The sequence below is a fragment of the Pseudophryne corroboree genome, chromosome 8, assembly GCF_028390025.1.
Source record: "Pseudophryne corroboree isolate aPseCor3 chromosome 8, aPseCor3.hap2, whole genome shotgun sequence".
Taxonomy (NCBI): Eukaryota; Metazoa; Chordata; class Amphibia; order Anura; family Myobatrachidae; genus Pseudophryne; species Pseudophryne corroboree.
This window is the reverse complement of record NC_086451.1, coordinates 360,251,502-360,274,169: the sequence shown is the minus strand read 5'-3', so window position 1 is coordinate 360,274,169 and position 22,668 is coordinate 360,251,502. Positions and strand designations below refer to the sequence as shown.

At 45.3% G+C, this 22,668-nt stretch overlaps 1 protein-coding gene and 1 long non-coding RNA gene across 4 annotated transcripts in view; one reads left to right on the top strand and one right to left on the bottom strand.

Annotated features, from left to right (window-relative positions):
- The window catches only part of LOC134949129 (uncharacterized), a 132,754-nt gene that overhangs the window by 328 nt on the left and 109,758 nt on the right, over window positions 1-22,668 (bottom strand). The window lies entirely within an intron of this gene.
- The window catches only part of IL13RA2 (interleukin 13 receptor subunit alpha 2), a 123,591-nt gene that overhangs the window by 64,596 nt on the left and 36,327 nt on the right, over window positions 1-22,668 (top strand). For all 3 annotated transcript variants that reach the window (XM_063937530.1, XM_063937529.1, XM_063937531.1), the window contains exon 7: window positions 4,955-5,100. In XM_063937530.1, coding sequence (XP_063793600.1) covers window positions 4,955-5,100 — 146 coding nt within the window. The remainder of the gene's footprint in view (window positions 1-4,954; window positions 5,101-22,668) is intronic.

The window sequence follows — 22,668 nt, the reverse complement described above, 5'->3', positions numbered from 1 at the left end:
TAAGGTAGTAACAAATGGATTAAACGGGTTGCGGTCGGCGGAGGATACACACTTGTCCAATATCAGACAAACCGGTTTGTCGGGAGCTTTACTGTTTTTGATCTTGGAGCGCTTAAACCAGTGTTGCAATCCTCTACAGTGTTGTTTCTTGTCAACGTGTGAGTTCAATTAAAAGAGAAAACTAACACATAGGTTATTATTATTATTATTATCATTATTTATTATCACTACTACTACAATAGTTTAAACTTATTTTATTTTCAGCAATGTTTGTATTACTTTACTCTTCCATCAGTGTAAGAACTTTTGTAGCAATGTATGACAGGATACAAATGCGTTGTCAACAGTTACAGTATGCTATGTGGCATAAGAGAGCGCCAATGGTTAATGGTAAATTTATAGAGTGGCACCTGTGGAGAAAAAAATTGTTAGTTATAATATTTACAGCTCCTTCTGTGAGTAGGTAGGTGACCTGCAGTCCACGTTACTGGGATGTTGAATATCTGTTTTGAAATCTTACCCTGCCTACCTGTCCCTACTTCCAGCGGAGATGATCACAGCCATTGTTTGAGGCTGACCGCGGCTGGTGTTCAGGTGCCGCTGTGTCCAGCGGGTTGTGGGTGGGAATGGGATGACGTCACTGGGCGGGTGCCGGGAGCGGCTCGTTGTGCGGCTGATGCTGTGGCTGATCAGGGAATTGTATCACCTTATTTTCTGTGAGTCCAACGCATTTTATGCATCCAGGGTGGACTTTTTCAAGGATATAAACTTTTGTTTAAAAGTGATTGCCATTTATACAAAACTTTATTGTTAAAATACCGGAACTTCCGGCCAGAGGCGGAGTACCTTCGCAGGAATCACATGTCCTATGCAAAATCTCAGAAAAAAGTAATATAAAATAAATAAAAAATGTTTTATAAAAATATTTACTTGTAAGGTGCCACTTTTGTTTATATAAATGTATCTTTGTTTGTATAGGATGTTGTATGTTATAAAAAAAAGGGTTCAATTCGATGTCTATGTTTAACCCTCTCGGTTTCAGGGTTTTCAATTCAAAGATCCATTTTGTTTCAGTTTTCTTTAGCTCTTCTGAAATATCTCCCCCTCTTCGGTTTCGTTTTACTTTTCTAATTGCCATGAATTTCAATCCTTGTGGGTTTTTATTGTGCATTACGAAAAAATTATTTGATACACTATGGGGTATATTCAATAAGAGTCGGGTCCATTCTGACATGCAGTTGTCGGAATGGACTCGACAACCCCTATTCAAAGAGTGGCCTAATCCGACTGACGGATTTGGCCGGCGTCCGTGCTGCTACTGTCAGCAGCTCCATGTGTGTGAGATCACAGGGAGCTGCCGGAGGTAGCCGCACTCAGCCATGTAGCCACCTGTGTTACCGTGTAGCCAGGCAGCGCTGGCTTGGAGCTGTCTGTGGAGCTGCCTATGGAGCCGTGTAGCCGGGCAGTGCTGCCGTGGGACCGTGGAGCCGCCTGGAGAGCCGTGTAGCCAGGGAGCGCTGCCGTGGAGCCACCTGGGAGCTGTGTAGCGCTGCCGGGAGACAGGAGCCTGGCCCGGGGGGACACCCGGCTCGGGCCTTCCACCGACCGTGGCTCCAGCTGCCCCCGCCGGTAAGCACATTCTCTCGCTCCCTCACCCCGCTCCGCCGCCTGATCTTTTCAATCCGACTTTTTTTAAAGTCGGATTGAGATTGTCGGAAATGGGCCAAAACCGCCGATCCAAGTGTTTTCCAACAAGTCAAACAGCTCCTATTGAATAAGTTGGAACCCCTTACAACCTAAATCAGTTGGAAACTACCGTCTTTCCGAAAAGACGTCAGTTTCCGACTTTTATTGAATATACCCCTAATGTGTTTATAATCCTTTTTTAATGTTGTTAATATGTTCTGCAAATCTTATCACCCCTTCTGTTTTGCAATTTAGAAATTGATTGATATGGTATATTTTTCCTGTGGATGTTGAAGTGAAAATGTTGGTGTTTTTAGTTGTTTGGTTACTGATATTGCAAACTTTGCAATTTAAACATTGATGATCACCTTTGATTGAAGTACTTTGTTCATTTGTGTTTTGTTGAGGGAGTAAGCTTATCACTATATTTTGTTTGATGGATTGTGCATGTTGATATATGATTTTTGGTTGATCTGTAATTATGTCCTTTAGTGTATCATCCAATTTTAAAATGTGCCATTGTTTTTGCCACATTTTCTCTATTGGTGCTGTGTTGCTGTAGTATTGCGTGATGAATGGTAGTATAAATTTGTCTTGTTTTTTTGTTTTGTATTTGATTAGTTCCTTTCTATCTATCGTTGCCAATTTGGTTTTGAACTCCTTGTCCTTAGTAACCTTTTTCCATAAAATTCATTTTCATTGCTTCACTCTGTGTTTGGAAAATGTCGTCATCTGTACAATTTCGTCGTAATCTTTGGATTTGTCCCCCTGGTATATTTCGGATCCAATTCCTATGATGGTTACTACAGGCTGGGAGTGAGTTGTTGCCAATTACTTCTTTAAAACGAGTCCTCGTTTTATTTGTTGATTCTGGATGTAATTTTCCAAATCAAGAAATGTGACTTGTTGTTTGCTTGTTGTTGTTGTCGTAAATTCAAGATTAATCTGGTTGTTATTGAGGTATGTTGTGAATTCTTGTAAATCTTCTGCAGACCCATCCCAGATAAATATCACATCGTCTATGTAACGATACCAACAAATTAGACCTTCTGTGTAAGAGTTCTTTGTCCAAATGGTGTCTTCTGTCCCCCTGTAGTAATGCCACCACACACACACTGTTCCCCTGTAGTAATGACACACACACACACACACACACACACACACACACACACACACACACACACGCACACACACACACACAGTTCCCCTGTGGTAATGCCACCACACACCACACTGTCTGCCATAGTAAAAAAATAAGCACAGGTCCAAACCTTTTAATGTTCTTTTTGTCCCCTCAGCGGTGGGAGCAGTGGGGAGCAGAGCAGCACGGGCGGGATGGCATGGTGTATGTGAGATATGAGTCACACCACATCGTAGGGGTCACTGGCCGGGCCGCGGAAGAGATGCCTGCACTGCCCGATAGTGATACTGTAAACGTATAGTATCACTACACATCAGTGTATACAGTGCATGCAGTGCATGTGGCAGCATCCAAGTCCGGGCAGCAGGCATCTCGGACGGCGACACATATGACAACTGCTGGCGGCACACCAATGTGCCATTTCACAGTGGTTGAAAAACACTGCTTTAGACCATTGTCTGTCTCCTAGTCTGGGAGTATGGATAAGGGATAAGAGAGTGTTGTAGGGGGGAGCTGCAGGGGTTTCAGTGTCAGAGGAGGTAAGTCTAGATACTGGATCCACCTGATCAAAAACAGGAGTTGCAGCAAAACTCAAATGGGACTCCTATCTTCTGAAGATTCCTTAGTGAATTTAAATGAAGTACTATTTACTGTTTTGGTGCCGCTTCTACGCACTGGAGAAATTTTAAGGTAGCTACTTTGCAATAATGTATGCAAAATATTAGAACAAAAATAATAGTTACAGTATAATACAGAATAAAATTGGTTGCCCAGCATATATTTTAAGAAAACAACAAAGGCACAATAGAGCAAATCTGAAATGATGGGTATAAATGTTACAGAGGTAATATTATTAAACTTTGTTTCCGCTGAAAGATTAGGAGCAATAAGAACTATTAATAAAGGGTGAGCAGTTAAATTTTCACTTGGGGGGGGGGGGGGGGGGTAATTCAGATCTGATCGCTGGGCTGCGTTTTTTGCTGTCCTGCGATCAGATAGTCGCCGCCTACAGGGAGGGTGTATTTTTGCCGTGCAAGTGAGCGTTCCTATGTGTTAGCAGAGCTGTGAAAAATCAGTTTGTGCAGTCTCTGCACAGCCCAGGACTTACTCTTCCAGTGCGATTGAATCCTGCTGATTTGGACCAGAACTGATGTCAGACACCCTCCCTCAAAACGCTTGGACACGCCTGCGTTTTTCCAGACACTCCCTGTAAACAGCAGTTGCCACCCACAAACGGCCTCTTCCTGTCAATCACCTTGCGAACGCCCGTGCAAATTGATTTTTCGCACCATCCCATCGCTGACCAGCGATGCCCGTTGTAGCTGTCCGACGCACCTGCGCATTGCGGTGCATACGCTTGCGCAGTTTGGATCTGAGCGCCTGCTATGCAAAAACGCACAGCAGCGATCAGATCTGAATTACCCCCTTAGTTCTTTTCGCCAACTTAGCGCAAGTACGGATCTGAAAACGCAATCTTATTGTCTAGCCAAATCACATGAGAACCGGATAGCCAATAAGATTATATTTTGGACTGTAAAAACTGAACGACTAATCTCTATTAAATATCAGGCGCATTTACATAATCAGTCTACTTTCTCATTTATCTGCCAGAACTGCAATAAAAGAATTACGGATCATGAATGGGGCTTTTTCACCAAACTCCAAATTACTTACAATGATTATTCTTTATAATTCAGCCTCTTAAATGCTCTCCATCAATACCTCTAACAAAGGAGGAAAGTTCTTCCCTTCTGGACCTCACCAAACATTTAATATAAACCTGCCACACTGTTTAGTACTTGAAAGATAGACAAGAGATCACAATAGATAACACAAAAAAATAAAAAATGAGACTAAGGCACAATGAAAACCTAGTTTATTTAGAAAAATAACTCCTAATAAACTGTTGATTTTTCAGTTTAAATAAATTAATTTCTGTGATAAATTTTTCGGTGTTGTATTTAACTAGTGTTCAGGGACTGTAGTAAATTTCCGTGTCAATGCCAAGATTTCTGTTGTCTAATGGAATGTTCCACAGTAAATCAAGATTTCCAAAGTAATATTCAGCTGTTTAAACAAAAAGACTATCCTGAAATAATAGAAGTTCTCCTCCTGTTAATCTGATAGGTAAACCTGGAATTCCTGAAGATCTAAACATCAACAAGACCTTAAATAATGAATTAATCCTGCACTGGAAGCCACCCAAGGGAAAAATCCCATCACATTGTCTGATATATGAGATTCAGTATAAAGACCAAGAAGATACATGGAAGGTTTGTATTATATTTTGGTCTTTTCAGAATTGTACACATTTTATAATCAACTGCATGTTTTTAAATCTCTATTGTTAATCAATATGTATTATGTTTTTAATATAAAATATGTTCTAGGTTTATATATTAATTAGTTATTAACATTTACATATCTGTCCTCAACTATCATTGCTGTAGTCGTGCTAAACAGCCCATCTCGGCGAGTCAGGTTACATGAGACTCTGCTAGTGTTGGGCGTCTTTTTTGCCAAAAATGCATCTCAGTCGCAACGTGGTGCGACTAGAAAGTACTAGGAGACTGTGCTGATTAATTTGATTTGTGGCTCTTGTATATTTGTGTGCTACTGAATCTTTGAATCTCTATATGAAGTGCTATAATGTAGCAGCTGCAGCTTTTTCCCAATAAAAGTTCCATGTGCTCTGTGAACAGACTCAGCCGCACACAATATACAAGTGTCAGATATCAAATTAATCAGCACAGTCTCCTAAAATGCATTTGGAGTAGGTTTAGGCTGTGGGAAGGGAGGGTTAGAGTTAACCCCGTCAGGTTTCTCACAATCGGGATGCTGTGGTCTGTATTCTGACCATCGGCATCCTGGCCGCCGGCATTCCAAACCCAACCCCGTTATAAGGTAGTGATGCTCTTTCATAGACAAAATGGGTTTAAATGGTAATGCAGACAAAAGAGCTGACCAATTCTGCATAAGCCCTTGTAATATTTTCTGCTGCCACCAGTAGTAGGACACTCCTATGATCCATTAACCTGGGGGACTCTGATAAGTCCTTTAGAATTGGGCCATTAAATCCAGAATTGCACTGATACAGAGGAAATTATAGATTGTAAGACCAACATATAATTTGCAGCAAATTTGGGGCAATTGTATGTGGTGACTAAGGACAGCTACAGATATTGGGATTTTATTTACAACATGCAGCATGGCTGGTTATACCGGAGGGATTATCCTGGAGTGGATAACACCACTGTAATGTTCTCACCACTGACACACAATAATATAAGGTCATTTTGATTAGCTCTTGGTGAACTGAAAAAAAGTTGCAATGCCACTAATATACAGAAAAAATGCAAAAAAATGGGCGCTCACCAAAGATATAGAAAGTTTTATCTTGGTGCCAGAATGTAGAAGTATTATCGTCCAAGTGGAAGACTGCACTCAGGAGCTTGCAATAATCATATACTGTACATTTATTAAATGCAAAAGCATACAAGCAAGCTAAATAAGTGATTGAGAAAAGAGCACAGACAGACAGACAGACAGACAGATAGATAGATAGATAGATAGATAGATAGATCACATCAAGTAGAGAGTTTGAGGAAGGCCTTGCACCCTCACAGATTTTACTGACTTACCGCAGTCTCTTTTTTTCTCCCAGCAAAACGGTGACTGCAATGTACAAGAGCAAGTAGAGGAGATTTGTTAGATGGAAATAAAGTGAAAGGGAAAGACAAAAAGGGGAGAGAAGAACAGGAGAGATATCAGAAAAAAAGAGGGCAGGTAGACAGACAACGGAACGAGAAAAAGAGATGGGTGACTGCAGAGCCGGATTTTGGGGGGGTTTCCGGGGGTAAGTACCCCGGGCCCCCCTGTCAGAAAAGGGCCCCCCGCCACGCACCGGAGATCAGATCTCTAATTCGATCTGCTCCGCGGCACTGCACTTCCGTGCATTGCGCTCCCCTCCCCGCTGACAGGTGACAGCGAGCCCAGCCGCCGGCGCTGCAGAGCTACCTGAGCTACGGCTCAGTCGCCCAATAGGAAGAAGTAAAGCTGCAGCCTGTGGCTCAGTGACTGGCTGAGCACGCAGGCTGGAAAGAGGAAGTTCCCACCTCGGCAGCGTGTGGGGATTTGTTCTGAGAAGGAGAGGAACATTCAAGCTTCCACTCTGCTGTTTGCAAGGCAGGCTTTTTTACTTTTTAAGGTATGCATTTGAAGAGTTATGTGTTTTTATATATAAAATATACATATACTGCATATACAGTATATAGTACTGTATATGCAAATATGTATGTATATTAGTGATGTGCACCGGAAATTTTTCGGGTTTTGTGCTTTGGTTTTGGGTTCGGTTCCGCGGCCGTGTTTTGGGTTCAAACGCGTTTTGGCAAAACCTCACCGAAATTTTTTTGTCGGATTCGGGTGTGTTTTGGATTCGGGTGTTTTTTTCAAAAAACCCTAAAAAACAGCTTAAATCATAGAATTTGGGGGTCATTTTGATCCCATAGTATTATTAACCTAAATAACCATAATTTCCACTCAATTTCAGTCTATTCTGAACACCTCACAATATTATTTTTAGTCCTAAAATTTGCACCGAGGTAGCTGTGTGACTAAGCTAAGCGACCCAAGTGGCCGACACAAACACCTGGCCCATCTAGGAGTGGCACTGCAGTGTCATGCAGGATGGCCCTTCAAAAAAATACTCCCCAAACAGCACATGACGCAAAGAAAAAAAGAGGCGCAATGAGGTAGCTGTGTGACTAAGATAAGCGACCCAAGTGGCCGACACAAACACCTGGCCCATCTAGGAGTGTCACTGCAGTGTCACGCAGGATGGCCCTTCAAAAAATACTCCCCAAACAGCACATGACGCAAAGAAAAAAAGAGGAGCAATGAGGTAGCTGTGTGACTAAGATAAGCGACCCAAGTGGCCGACACAAACACCTGGCCCATCTAGGAGTGGCACTGCAGTGTCAGACAGGATGGCACTTGAAAAAAATACTCCCCAAACAGCACATGACGCAAAGAAAAAAAGAGGCGCAATGAGGTAGCTGTGTGACTAAGATAAGCGACCCAAGTGGCCGACACAAACACCTGGCCCATCTAGGAGTGGCACTGCAGTGTCACGCAGGATGGCCCTTCAAAAAAATACTCCCCAAACAGCACATGACGCAAAGAAAAAAAGAGGCGCAATGAGGTAGCTGTGTGACTAAGATAAGCGACCCAAATGGCCGACACAAACACCTGGCCCATCTAGGAGTGGCACTGCAGTGTCACGCAGGATGGCCCTTCAAAAAATACTCCCCAAACAGCACATGACGCAAAGAAAAAAAGAGGCGCAATGAGGTAGCTGTGTGACTAAGATAAGCGACCCAAGTGGCCGACACAAACACCTGGCCCATCTAGGAGTGGCACTGCAGTGTCAGACAGGATGGCCCTTCAAAAAAATACTCCCCAAACAGCACATGACGCAAAGAAAAAAAGAGGCGCACTGAGGTAGCTGTGTGACTAAGATAAGCGACCCAAGTGGCCGACACAAACACCTGGCCCATCTAGGAGTGGCAGTGCAGTGTCACGCAGGATGGCCCTTCAAAAAATACTCCCCAAACAGCACATGACGCAAAGAAAAATGAAAGAAAAAAGAGGTGCACCAAAAAAGAAGCAATCAATCTCTCCTTGCACAAACTGGCTCTACAGAGGCAAGATGTCCACCTCATCATCATCGTCCGATTCATCACCCCTTTCACTGTGTACATCCCCCTCCTCACAGATTATTAATTCATCCCCACTGGAATCCACCATCTCAGGTCCCCGTGTACTTTCTGGAGGCAATTGCTGCTGGTGAATGTCTCCACGGAGGAATTGATTATAATTCATTTTAATGAACATCATCTTCTCCACATTTTCTGGAAGTAACCTCGTACGCCGATTGCTGACAAGGTGAGCGGCGGCACTAAACACTCTTTCGGAGTACACACTGGAGGGAGGGCAACTTAGGTAGAATAAAGCCAGTTTGTGCAAGGGCCTCCAAATTGCCTCTTTTTCCTGCCAGTATACATACGGACTGTCTGACGTGCCTACTTGGATGCGGTCACTCATATAATCCTCCACCATTCTTTCAATGGTGAGAGAATCATATGCAGTGACAGTAGACGACATGTCAGTAATCGTTGGCAGGTCCTTCAGTCCGGACCAGATGTCAGCAGTCGCTCCAGACTGCCCTGCATCACCGCCAGCGGGTGGGCTCGGAATTCGTAGCCTTTTCCTCGCACCCCCAGTTGCGGGAGAATGTGAAGGAGGAGATGTTGACGGGTCACGTTCCGCTTGACTTGACAATTTTCTCACCAGCAGGTCTTTGAACCTCTGCAGACTTGTGTCTGCCGGAAAGAGAGATACAACGTAGGTTTTAAATCTAGGATCGAGCACGGTGGCCAAAATGTAGTGCTCTGATTTCAACAGATTGACCACCCGTGAATCCTGGTTAAGCGAATGAAGGGCTCCATCCACAAGTCCCACATGCCTAGCGGAATCGCTCTGTTTTAGCTCCTCCTTCAATGTCTCCAGCTTCTTCTGCAAAAGCCTGATGAGGGGAATGACCTGACTCAGGCTGGCAGTGTCTGAACTGACTTCACGTGTGGAGAGTTCAAAAGGTTGCAGAACCTTGCACAACATTGAAATCATTCTCCACTGCGCTTGAGTCAGGTGCATTCCACCTCCTTTGCCTATATCGTGGCCAGATGTATAGGCTTGAATGGCCTTTTGCTGCTCCTCCATCCTCTGAAGCATATAGAGGGTTGAATTCCACCTCGTTACCACCTCTTGCTTCAGATGATGGCAGGGCAGGTTCAGGTGTTTTTGGTGGTGCTCCAGTCTTCTGTACGCGGTGCCTGTACGCCGAAAGTGGCCCACAATTCTTCTGGCCACCGACAGCATCTCTTGCACGCCCCTGTCGTTTTTTTTAAATAATTCTGCACCACCAAATTCAAGGTATGTGCAAAACATGGGACGTGCTGGAATTTGCCCAGATGTAATGCACGCACAATATTGCTGGCGTTGTCCAATGCCACAAATCCCCAGGAGAGTCCAATTGGGGTAAGCCATTCTGCGATGATCTTCCTCAGTTGCCGTAAGAGGTTTCAGCTATGTGCGTATTCTGGAAAGCAGTGATACAAAGCGTAGCCTGCCTAGGAACGAGTTGGCGTTTGCGAGATGCTGCTACTGGTGCCGCCGCTGCTGTTCTTGCAGCGGGAGGCAATACATCTACCCAGTGGGCTGTCACAGTCATGTAGTCCTGAGTCTGCCCTGCTCCACTTGTCCACATGTCCGTGGTTAAGTGGACATTGGGTACAACTGCATTTTTTAGGACACTGGTGACTCTTTTTCTGAGGTCTGTGTACATTTTCGGTATCGCCTGCCTAGAGAAATGGAACCTAGATGGTATTTGGTACCGGGGAAACAGTACCTCAATCAAGTCTCTAGTTGGCTCTGAATTAACGATGGATACCGGAACCACGTTTCTCACCGCCCAGGCTGCCAAGGCCTCAGTTATCCGCTTTGCAGCAGGATGACTGCTGTGATATTTCATCTTCCTCGCAAAGGACTGTTGGACAGTCAATTGCTTACTGGAAGTAGTACAAGTGGTCTTCCGACTTCCCCTCTGGGATGACGATTGACTCCCAGCAGCAACAACAGCAGCGCCAGCAGCAGTAGGCGTTACACTCAAGGATGCATCGGAGGAATCCCAGGCAGGAGAGGACTCGTCAGACTTGCCAGTGACATGGCCTGCAGGACTATTGGCTTTCCTGGGTAAGGAGGAAATTGACACTGATGGAGTTGGTGGTGTGGTTTGCAGGAGCTTGGTTACAAGAGGAAGGGATTTAGTGGTCAGTGGACTGCTTCCGCTGTCACCCAAAGTTTTTGAACTTGTCACTGACTTATGATGAATGCGCTGCAGGTGATGTATAAGGGAGGATGTTCCGAGGTGGTTAACGTCCTTACCCCTACTTATTACAGCTTGACAAAGGCAACACACGGCTTGACACCTGTTGTCCGCATTTGTGTTGAAATAATTCCACACCGAAGAGCTGATTTTTTTTGTATTTTGACCAGGCATGTCAATGGCCATATTCTTCCCACGGACAACAGGTGTCTCCCCGGGTGCCTGACTTAAACAAACCACCTCACCATCAGAATCCTCCTTGTCAATTTCCTCCCCAGCGCCAGCAACACCCATATCCTCATCCTGGTGTACTTCGACACTGACATCTTCAATTTGACTATCAGGAACTGGACTGCGGGTGCTCCTTCCAGCACTTGCAGGGGGCGTGCAAATGGTGGAAGGCGCAAGCTCTTCCCGTCCAGTGTTGGGAAGGTCAGGCATCGCAACCGACACAATTGGACTCTCCTTGGGGATTTGTGATTTCGAAGAATGCACAGTTCTTTGCTGTGCTTTTGCCAGCTTAAGTCTTTTCATTTTTCTAGCGAGAGGCTGAGTGCTTCCATCCTCATGTGAAGCTGAACCACTAGCCATGAACATAGGCCAGGGCCTCAGCCGTTCCTTGCCACTCCGTGTCGTAAATGGCATATTGGCAAGTTTACGCTTCTCCTCAGACGCTTTTAATTTTGATTTTTGGGTAGTTTTTTTACTGATCTTTTGTGTTTTGGATTTTACATGCTCTGTACTATGACATTGGGCATCGGCTTTGGCAGACGACGTTGATGGCATTTCATCGTCTCGGCCATGACTAGTGGCAGCAGCTTCAGCACGAGGTGGAAGTGGATCTTGATCTTTCCCTATTTTTTTAACCTCCACATTTTTGTTCTCCATATTGGCCTACCGTACTGCTATATACAGTATAATGGACCTGGTGGACACTGTCAGCAGACTGCGTTTATAGTATAAAGAAAAAAAGACACCACAGGTATACAATGTAGATGGATGGATAGTATACTTTATGTATGACGACGAGTGACTGAAGACACAGAGGTAGGTACAGCAGTGGCCTACCGTACTGCTATATACAGTATAATGGACCTGGTGGACACTGTCAGCAGACTGCATTTATAGTATAAAGAAAAAAAGACACCACAGCTATACAATGTAGATGGATAGATAGTATACTTTATGTATGACGACGAGTGACTGAAGACACAGAGGTAGGCACAGCAGTGGCCTACCTTACTGCTATATACAGTATAATGGACCTGGTGGACACTGTCATAGACTGCGTTTATAGTATAAAGAAAAAAAGACACCACAGGTATACAATGTAGATGGATGGATAGTATACTTTATGTATGACGACGAGTGACTGAAGACACAGAGGTAGGTACAGCAGTGGCCTACCGTACTGCTATATACAGTATAATGGACCTGGTGGACAGTGTCAGCAGACTGCGTTTATAGTATAAAGAAAAAAAGACACCACAGGTATACAATGTAGATGGATGGATAGTATACTTTATGTATGACGACGAGTGACTGAAGACACAGAGGTAGGTACAGCAGTGGCCTACCGTACTGCTATATACAGTATAATGGACCTGGTGGACACTGTCAGCAGACTGCGTTTATAGTATAAAGAAAAAAAGACACCACAGGTATACAATGTAGATGGATGGATAGTATACTTTATGTATGACGACGAGTGACTGAAGACACAGAGGTAGGTACAGCAGTGGCCTACCGTACTGCTATATACAGTATAATGGACCTGGTGGACACTGTCAGCAGACTGCGTTTATACTTATAGTATAAAGAAAAAAAGACACCACAGGAGTGTTTTTCAGGCAGACAAACGTATACTGGTGGTCACTGTCAGCAAAACTGTGCACTGTACTCCTGCTATAGCTGCTCCCCAGTCTCCCCCACAATTAAGCAGTGTGAGCACTCAGCACAGTCAGATATATCATGCAGCACACTGAGGCTGAGCACAGATATGGTATGGAGCGTTTTTTTCAGGCAGAGAACGGATAAAAAAAAACTAGCAAAACTCTGCACTGTACTCCTCCTGAGTCCTAACAGCTGCTCCCCAATCCTCCCCACAATAAGCTAAGCAGTAGCAATCAGATCAACTAAGTACTATAACTATATAAACGGAGAGGACGCCAGCCACGTCCTCTCCCTATCAATCTCAATGCACGTGTGAAAATGGTGGCGACGCGCCGCTGCTTATATAGAATCCGAATCTCGCGAGAATCCGACAGCGGGATGATGACGTTCGGGCGCGCTCGGTTTACCCGAGCCACACGGGAGAATCCGAGTACGGCTCGGACCCGTGTAAAAAGGCTGAAGTTCGGGGGGGTTCGGTTTCCGAGAAACCGAACCCGCTCATCACTAATGTATATATACACTATATATATATATATATATATATATATATATATATATATATATAATGTGTGTATATATGTATGTATATATATATATTTGTGTGTGTGTGTGTGTATATATATATATATATATATATATATATATCTGTATGTATGTATATTTGTGTGTGTGTGTATATATATGTATGGGATCAGGTCAGGATCCCAGCAGTCGGGATTCCAGCAGTCGCAATACTGACGCTGGAATCCCGAAACTGCTCGGAACCCCGACAGCTGGAAACCGGAACGAGTGTTTGCCGGGCCACCGGAGAAGTAAGCTGTGGGGGGTTAGGGTTAGGCTTTGGAGAGGTGGTTAGGTTTAGGTTGCGTGAAGGGGAGGTTAGGTTTAGGCACCCCCGGGGAGGGTTAAGGTTAGGCTGCAGAGGTGGGGGAGGGTAGACTGCGGGAAGGTTAGCGGAGCATTGGGGAAAGATAAGTATACTTACCTTGCCCGTCGGGATTTTCATCTTTGGAATAGCGCCCGCATATCAAACCCAAACCATACATATATATGTCTGTGTGTATATATATATATATATAATATATAATTTATCCAAACTACACGATACTCCCCTACTTCAAATGATACAGCGTGTATCATATATATATATATATATATATATGTATAAAATTTACACCTTAGGGCCCCCCTGTCTTAAGTACCCCGAGCCCCCCGATGCCTTAATCCAGCTCTGGGTGACTGGGGAGGCAGGGATGATGGAGATAGTGGATGACTGAGAAGGCAGGGGTGACAGGGAGATAGTGGGTGACTGGGGAGGCAGGGATGACTGAGATAGTGGGTGACTGGGAAGGTAGGGGTGACAGGGAGATAGTGGGTGACTGGGGAGGCAGGGATGACTAAGAAAGTGGGTGACTGGGAAGGTAGGGGTGACAGGGAGATATTATGTGACTTGGGAGGCAGGGGTGACAGGAACATGCTAATGTCACAGTCCTATACTCATTATACTGACCTAGCAGAACCAGGGGTGTAAGTTTATAGCAGACACCCATAGACCCATAGATGCCTGTTATGCCCCCCCCCACTACCTGTGTAGAAACTACACTCCCATGCAGCACCTGTATTCCAACTACACCCCCACTCAGTATGCAAACAAGCACAAATCTATTCTTAAGGGGGGTACTCACGGAGCGATCGCTGCTTAAAATCTAAGCAATCTGACTAGATTTCTTAGATTTTAAGCACGATCCATCCGTGTGTAGCCCCCTCAGCGATAGCGATGCGCAGCCCCGCGCATCGCTATCGCTGCTGCTAGATTGGCCAGCATGCAGGCCAATCTAGCGGGTCGCTCACTTCACCCGCTGGGTGAAGTGAGCGGCCCCCCCGTCTCCCCCCGCGCGCTCAGCACAGATCGCGCTGTGCTGAGCGCCGGGAGAGATGTGTGCTGAGCGGTTCGCTCAGCACACATCTCTCTGCCATCGGCCAGTGAGTACTGGCCTTTACCAAGAGAAGACATTCAGCAGCAGCTCCTCAGTCAGGACGTGTTTTTTGTAGGGGGCGGGGTTTCTAATGACTGACAGGCTGGGGCTCCAAGCCGAGGGTCGGACCCCAGGAGAGGGCAGGGGGGCCACCACACTGCCTGTATGCACTGTGCATCAGTGCTGTGCAGTGTCGGGGGAGGTCTGGAGTGTAATCAGGACTGCAGCCATCCATCCATCATCTTGTGCCCAAGACATGTAACAGTAGACATCAGAGAGGGCCTGTCTGCACTGTGTTCTGGCCACTCCTCCTCACTGCCCTGCAGGCACACTCCTTGTCCACCCCCTTTACCCAGGCAGCCTGTGCGGCCAGTGTGTGTATGTGTGTGTGTACATTGATCCTGCACATGCTGCCTATCACCTGTGTGCAGCTACAGCACAAGTTGCCTAGCAGCAAATCTGGCCCTAAAATAAATGACTGCAGTTGCCGCCAGCACCGCCATCAGGTGACCTCACCGCACTGGTCCTGCAACCGGTCCTGCTCCTCAATGACAGCTGGTGCTAAGAGTAGCATTGAGGCGAGGCATCCCCATGTGTAGGAAGCATTCCATGTAGACTCACCACTATGGCGCCTTACTCGGCTACGTACTCTTCGTAATGGTCGGACCGGCCCTGATATTTTTGTGAATCTGCGGGTCTTGTTAATGGTGTGTGTACAGGCTTGAAGATATAGCAGAGCTTCTGTACACACAGCAGATGCATTACAACTATGAATATCCCAGTTACTTAACCAGAGTGGTTTTATTGATATTACACAGTGTACAGCCGTACTCACTGTTATACATATTATTGGTCATGGGGGCTAATTCAGACCTGATAGCCGCTGTGCGATGCTTTTGTACTTGTGCAACGGAGCAGGGCCTGACATGCGGGTCGGACTAGCCCTGTACTGGGCGTCCCCCCGCATGTCAGGGAAGCTGATCGTAGATGTGCTAAATTTAGCACATCTACTATCAGGTCTGAATCACCCCCATGGAGCGGAGCATGAGTAGAGAGGGTTGTATACAGCTCACAAGCCTGTGAGTGTGTGCAGCTTACAGATAGTGGTCTGTATTGGACTTCCACTCACACTAGTTGAATCTGGGGGGAATGTAATAGGGTGTGAGAATCAGAAACTGAGAGATTTTGTGTCAGTTTTGTTTTTGTTTTTTTAAGCAGCAATCATTTACACAGCAAAATCTGGTTGATTTTGCTGTTTAAATGATTGCTGCTTTAAACCCCCCCCCAGAAAACTCACACAGAACCTCTCACTTTCTGATTCTCACACCCTATTACATTGCCCCCTTTGACTTTGGCTTCTGGACATCCTGAGGATTAATGAATGCAATGGGCTGGAGGTGCAGGGTCCCAGCCGAACTCGGATATTTTTTTAAAGAGATAATCGTGTACAAGGCAAAAGCATGCCTTGTAAATGATTGCCGCTTTAAAAAAAAATCCCAGTTCGGCCGGGAACCTGCACCTCCGGCCAAATCAGACTTCATTACATCCTGCCCAATGTTTGTGAATACCTCATCTTGGGGTAAATGTAATAGGGTCCCAGTTTGGCAAATGTGTGAGTTTAGCGCTAAACCCGCACATTTTACCTAACTCGCAAATGTAATATGATGAGGGAACGTGCAAACTTGCATGTTTCCTGCAATCCCAAAACTAGCATTGGCAAAACTTGTTGTTGTACACATACAACTCGGGCAATGTAATAGGGTGCAAGTTTACAACAATATCATGGGCTTGATCGCTTTTAAGTTTCAAAAAATAATAATAATATTGTCTTTTACAGGTGAAACTACAAGTTCCAGCAAGCCTCCCCCACATGCTAGTACTTTGAGAACCACAAGCACAAGCATGCGGGGCATTAAGAGCCCGCTGGTACCTGTAGTCCCCCTGTAAAATAAATATAAAAATAAAGACCATACATATACACCGTACAGTAGAGAGTACAAGTTTACTGCATTGGGCTGGTTCGCCGGGGATTCGCTTCTGGTCCATTTATGCCAGGACAATGTTTAGAGGCACCCAGTTCTCTGCACTCGCACCTGCATTCACCGGTGATGCGGATAGCGGGTGTAAAGAGTCAGGGGCTTCTAAACATTGTTCCAGGTTAAAGACAAACTCGCACCTTTTAATGTGCGAAAAGGTGCCAGTTTGTCCCACACAAAAAAACTTGGACACTATAACATTTGGCCCCATGTCTCTTAGCTGGCTTGCTTATATTTGATCCTGCAGACCTCCTTTTCTATGGCTTAATTTTCATGCTGGTAGCCTCTGGTTCAGATACATCCCCAGCTGCTGGTACAGTGGCCCTCATTCCGAGTTGATCGCTAGCTGCTTTTGTTCGCAGCACGGCGATTATTTGAAAAAGCGGCATTTCTGCGCATGCTTTCACAAAAGCCGATGCAGTTTCACACAAGGTCTAGCGACGCTTTTCATTTTTACTGCTGGCCACAGAGTGATTGACAGGAAGTGGGTGTTTCTGGGTGGTAACTGACTGTTTTCGGGGAGTGTGTGAAAAAACACAGACGTGTCAGATAAAACGCAGGAGTGGCTAGGGAAACGTAGGCGTGGCTGGCCGAACGCAGGGCGTGTTTGTGACGTCAAAACAGGAACTAAACTGTCTGAAGTGATCGCAAGCTAGGAGTAGGTCTGGAGCTACTCAGAAACTGCTCGAAAATATTTTAAAGCAGAACTGCGATCCTTTCGTTTGCACTTCTGCTAAGCTGAGATACACTCCCAGAGGGCGGCGGCTTAGCGTTTGCACTGCTGCTAAAAGCAGCTAGCGAGCGAACAACTCGGAATGAGGGCCAGTATGTTCAGTGACGCATACTTGCTCTGCATATGAACTTTCACATTTTCTATAATTTGTGCTGTTTCTTTGAAGATATTATCTGTAGACTTGACAATCTTTTTGGTATCTGGATTCCATAATCTGTAGCCTTTTCTTTCATGGAAGTAGCCAAGCATGATGCACTTTATTGATTTTGAATCCAAATTTTGTCTTCTATTTTTTTTTTGTTATGTGTACATAAAAGGTACTTCCAAAATTTCTTAGATGTTTTACATTTGGTTCTCTCTTTGGCCACGCTTCAATAGTTATGTCTTTTAATGTAACTGTAGGAGAAAGTTTTTTTAGATAAACTGCTGTGGATACAGCTTCCGCCAAAACTGTCTAAGCCTGTATCCTTTAGCATAAATTTTGCTTTCTCCATTAGTGTAAGGTTTGCTCATTCACTGATACTGTTTTGCTCAGGAGTATAGGTACTGGTCAACTGAGGTTCTATTACATATTTTCTTAAGAATACTTCTACCTCTCTGTTTTGATATTCTCCTCCATTATCAGATTTCAGGATCTTGAGTTTGTTGCTAGTTATATTTTCTACACATCTCTTGTATTCTGCAATTTTCTTTGCTCCTTCAGATTTCTCTCTGATGAAGTACCCATGTACTGTATCCTTCTTTTGAAGGCAACTTTGAATGTCACAACGCATCTGTATCCACTTGCTGACTTTACTTCCATTGGAACACACACATCTGTATGTATTATCTCAACTAGTTCTTCAATCTTGATATGTTGCCAGTAATGCTGTCCACATGTCTTTAGCTAGTATCTTCCCATGTGTGATACAGAACACATGTTGCTCTAAACTTGCCAATAGTACCCATGACTCTCTGTACAATGGGGGTAATTCAGAGTTGATTGCAGCAGCAAATTAGTTAGCAGTTGGGTAAAACCATGTGCAGTGCAGGTGTGGCAGATATAACGTGCAGAGAGAGTTAGATTTGGGTGGGTTATTTTGTTCCTGTGCAGGGTAAATACTAGAGATGAGCGGGTTCGGTTCCTCGGAATCCGAACCCGCCCGAACTTCAGCTTTTTTTACACGGATCCGAGCGACTCGGATCTTCCCGCCTTGCTCGGTTAACCCGAGCGCGCCCGAACGTCATCATGACGCTGTCGGATTCTCGCGAGGCTCGGATTCTATCGCGAGACTCGGATTCTATATAAGGAGCCGCGCGTCGCCGCCATTTTCACACGTGCATTGAGATTGATAGGGAGAGGACGTGGCTGGCGTCCTCTCCATTTAGATTAGAAGAGAGAGAGTGAGATTGAGACAGAGACACTTGATTTACTGGAGCTTAGGAGTACTAGAGAGAGAGTGCAGAGTTTACTAGTGACTGACCAGTGACCACCAGTGCAGTTTTATTTAATATAATCCGTTCTCTGCCTGAAAAAAACGATACACAGTGACTCAGTCACATACCATATCTGTGCTCAGCCCAGTGTGCTGCATCATCTATGTATAATATCTGACTGTGCTCACACAGCTTAATTGTGGGGGAGACTGGGGAGCAGTTATAGGTTATAGCAGGAGCCAGGAGTACATACATATTATTAAAATTAAACAGTGCACACTTTTGCTGCAGGAGTGCCACTGCCAGTGTGACTGACCAGTGACCTGACCACACTGACCACCAGTATAGTATACTATATTGTGATTGCCTGAAAAAGTTAAACACTCGTCGTGTGACTTGTGTGGTGTTTTTTTATTCTATAAAAAACTCATTCTGCTGACAGACAGTGTCCAGCAGGTCCGTCATTATATAATATATACCTGTCCGGCTGCAGTAGTGATATATATATATTTTTTATATCATTATTTATCATCCAGTCGCAGCAGACACAGTACGGTAGTTCACGGCTGTAGCTACCTCTGTGTCGGCACTCGGCAGTCCATCCATAATTGTATACCACCTACCCGTGGTTTTTTTTTTCTTTCTTCTTTATACATACTACATCTCATTATCATCCAGTCTATATTACCAGCAGACACAGTACAGTACGGTAGTCCATGGCTGTAGCTACCTCTGTGTCGGCACTCGGCAGTCCATCCATAATTGTATACCACCTACCCGTGGTTTTTTTTTTCTTCTTTATACATACTACATCTCATTATCATCCAGTCTATATTAGCAGCAGACACAGTACAGTACGGTAGTCCACGGCTGTAGCTACCTCTGTGTCGGCACTCGGCAGTCCATCCATAATTGTATACCACCTACCCGTGGTTTTTTTTTTCTTTCTTCTTTATACATACTACATCTCATTATCAACCAGTCTATATTAGCAGCAGACACAGTACAGTACGGTAGTCCACGGCTGTAGCTACCTCTGTGTCGGCACTCGGCAGTCCGTCCATAATTGTATACCACCTACCCGTGGTTTTTTTTTCTTTCTTCTTTATACATACTACATCTCATTATCATCCAGTCTATATTAGCAGCAGACACAGTACAGTACGGTAGTCCACGGCTGTAGCTACCTCTGTGTCGGCACTCGGCAGTCCGTCCATAATTGTATACCACCTACCCGTGGTTTTTTTTTCTTTCTTCTTTATACATACTACATCTCATTATCATCCAGTCTATATTAGCAGCAGACACAGTACAGTACGGTAGTCCACGGCTGTAGCTACCTCTGTGTCGGCACTCGGCAGTCCATCCATAATTGTATACCACCTACCCGTGGTTTTTTTTTCTTTCTTCTTTATACATACTACATCTCATTATCATCCAGTCTATATTAGCAGCAGACACAGTACAGTACGGTAGTCCACGGCTGTAGCTACCTCTGTGTCGGCACTCGGCAGTCCATCCATAATTGTATACCACCTACCCGTGGTTTTTTTTTCTTTCTTCTTTATACATACTACATCTCATTATCAACCAGTCTATATTAGCAGCAGACACAGTACAGTACGGTAGTCCACGGCTGTAGCTACCTCTGTGTCGGCACTCGGCAGTCCATCCATAATTGTATACTAGTATCCATCCATCTCCATTGTTTACCTGAGGTGCCTTTTAGTTGTGCCTATTAAAATATGGAGAACAAAAATGTTGAGGTTCCAAAATTAGGGAAAGATCAAGATCCACTTCCACCTCGTGCTGAAGCTGCTGCCACTAGTCATGGCCGAGACGATGAAATGCCAGCAACGTCGTCTGCCAAGGCCGATGCCCAATGTCATAGTACAGAGCATGTCAAATCCAAAACACCAAATATCAGTAAAAAAAGGACTCCAAAACCTAAAATAAAATTGTCGGAGGAGAAGCGTAAACTTGCCAATATGTCATTTACCACACGGAGTGGCAAGGAACGGCTGAGGCCCTGGCCTATGTTCATGGCTAGTGGTTCAGCTTCACATGAGGATGGAAGCACTCAGCCTCTCGCTAGAAAACTGAAAAGACTCAAGCTGGCAAAAGCACCGCAAAGAACTGTGCGTTCTTCGAAATCCCAAATCCACAAGGAGAGTCCAATTGTGTCGGTTGCGATGCCTGACCTTCCCAACACTGGACGTGAAGAGCATGCACCTTCCACCATTTGCACGCCCCCTGCAAGTGCTGGAAGGAGCACCCGCAGTCCAGTTCCTGATAGTCAGATTGAAGATGTCAGTGTTGAAGTACACCAGGATGAGGAGGATATGGGTGTTGCTGGCGCTGGGGAGGAAATTGACAAGGAGGATTCTGATGGTGAGGTGGTTTGTTTAAGTCAGGCACCCGGGGAGACACCTGTTGTCCGTGGGAGGAATATGGCCGTTGACATGCCTGGTGAAAATACCAAAAAAATCAGCTCTTCGGTGTGGAAGTATTTCACCAGAAATGCGGACAACATTTGTCAAGCCGTGTGTTCCCTTTGTCAAGCTGTAATAAGTAGGGGTAAGGACGTTAACCACCTCGGAACATCCTCCCTTATACGTCACCTGCAGCGCATTCATAATAAGTCAGTGACAAGTTCAAAAACTTTGGCCGACAGCGGAAGCAGTCCACTGACCAGTAAATCCCTTCCTCTTGTAACCAAGCTCACGCAAACCACCCCACCAACTCCCTCAGTGTCAATTTCCTCCTTCCCCAGGAATGCCAATAGTCCTGCAGGCCATGTCACTGGCAATTCTGACGAGTCCTCTCCTGCCTGGGATTCCTCCGATGCATCCTTGCGTGTAACGCCTACTGCTGCTGGCGCTGCTGTTGTTGCTGCTGGGAGTCGATGGTCATCCCAGAGGGGAAGTCGTAAGCCCACTTGTACTACTTCCAGTAAGCAATTGACTGTCCAACAGTCCTTTGCGAGGAAGATGAAATATCACAGCAGTCATCCTGCTGCAAAGCGGATAACTGAGGCCTTGACAACTATGTTGGTGTTAGACGTGCGTCCGGTATCCGCCGTTAGTTCACAGGGAACTAGACAATTTATTGAGGCAGTGTGCCCCCGTTACCAAATACCATCTAGGTTCCACTTCTCTAGGCAGGCGATACCGAGAATGTACACGGACGTCAGAAAAAGACTCACCAGTGTCCTAAAAAATGCAGTTGTACCCAATGTCCACTTAACCACGGACATGTGGACAAGTGGAGCAGGGCAGGGTCAGGACTATATGACTGTGACAGCCCACTGGGTAGATGTATGGACTCCCGCCGCAAGAACAGCAGCGGCGGCACCAGTAGCAGCATCTCGCAAACGCCAACTCTTTCCTAGGCAGGCTACGCTTTGTATCACCGCTTTCCAGAATACGCACACAGCTGAAAACCTCTTACGGCAACTGAGGAAGATCATTGCGGAATGGCTTACCCCAATTGGACTCTCCTGTGGATTTGTGGCATCGGACAACGCCAGCAATATTGTGTGTGCATTAAATATGGGCAAATTCCAGCACGTCCCATGTTTTGCACATACCTTGAATTTGGTGGTGCAGAATTTTTTAAAAAACGACAGGGGCGTGCAAGAGATGCTGTCGGTGGCCAGAAGAATTGCGGGACACTTTCGGCGTACAGGCACCACGTACAGAAGACTGGAGCACCACCAAAAACGCCTGAACCTGCCCTGCCATCATCTGAAGCAAGAAGTGGTAACGAGGTGGAATTCAACCCTCTATATGCTTCAGAGGTTGGAGGAGCAGCAAAAGGCCATTCAAGCCTATACAATTGAG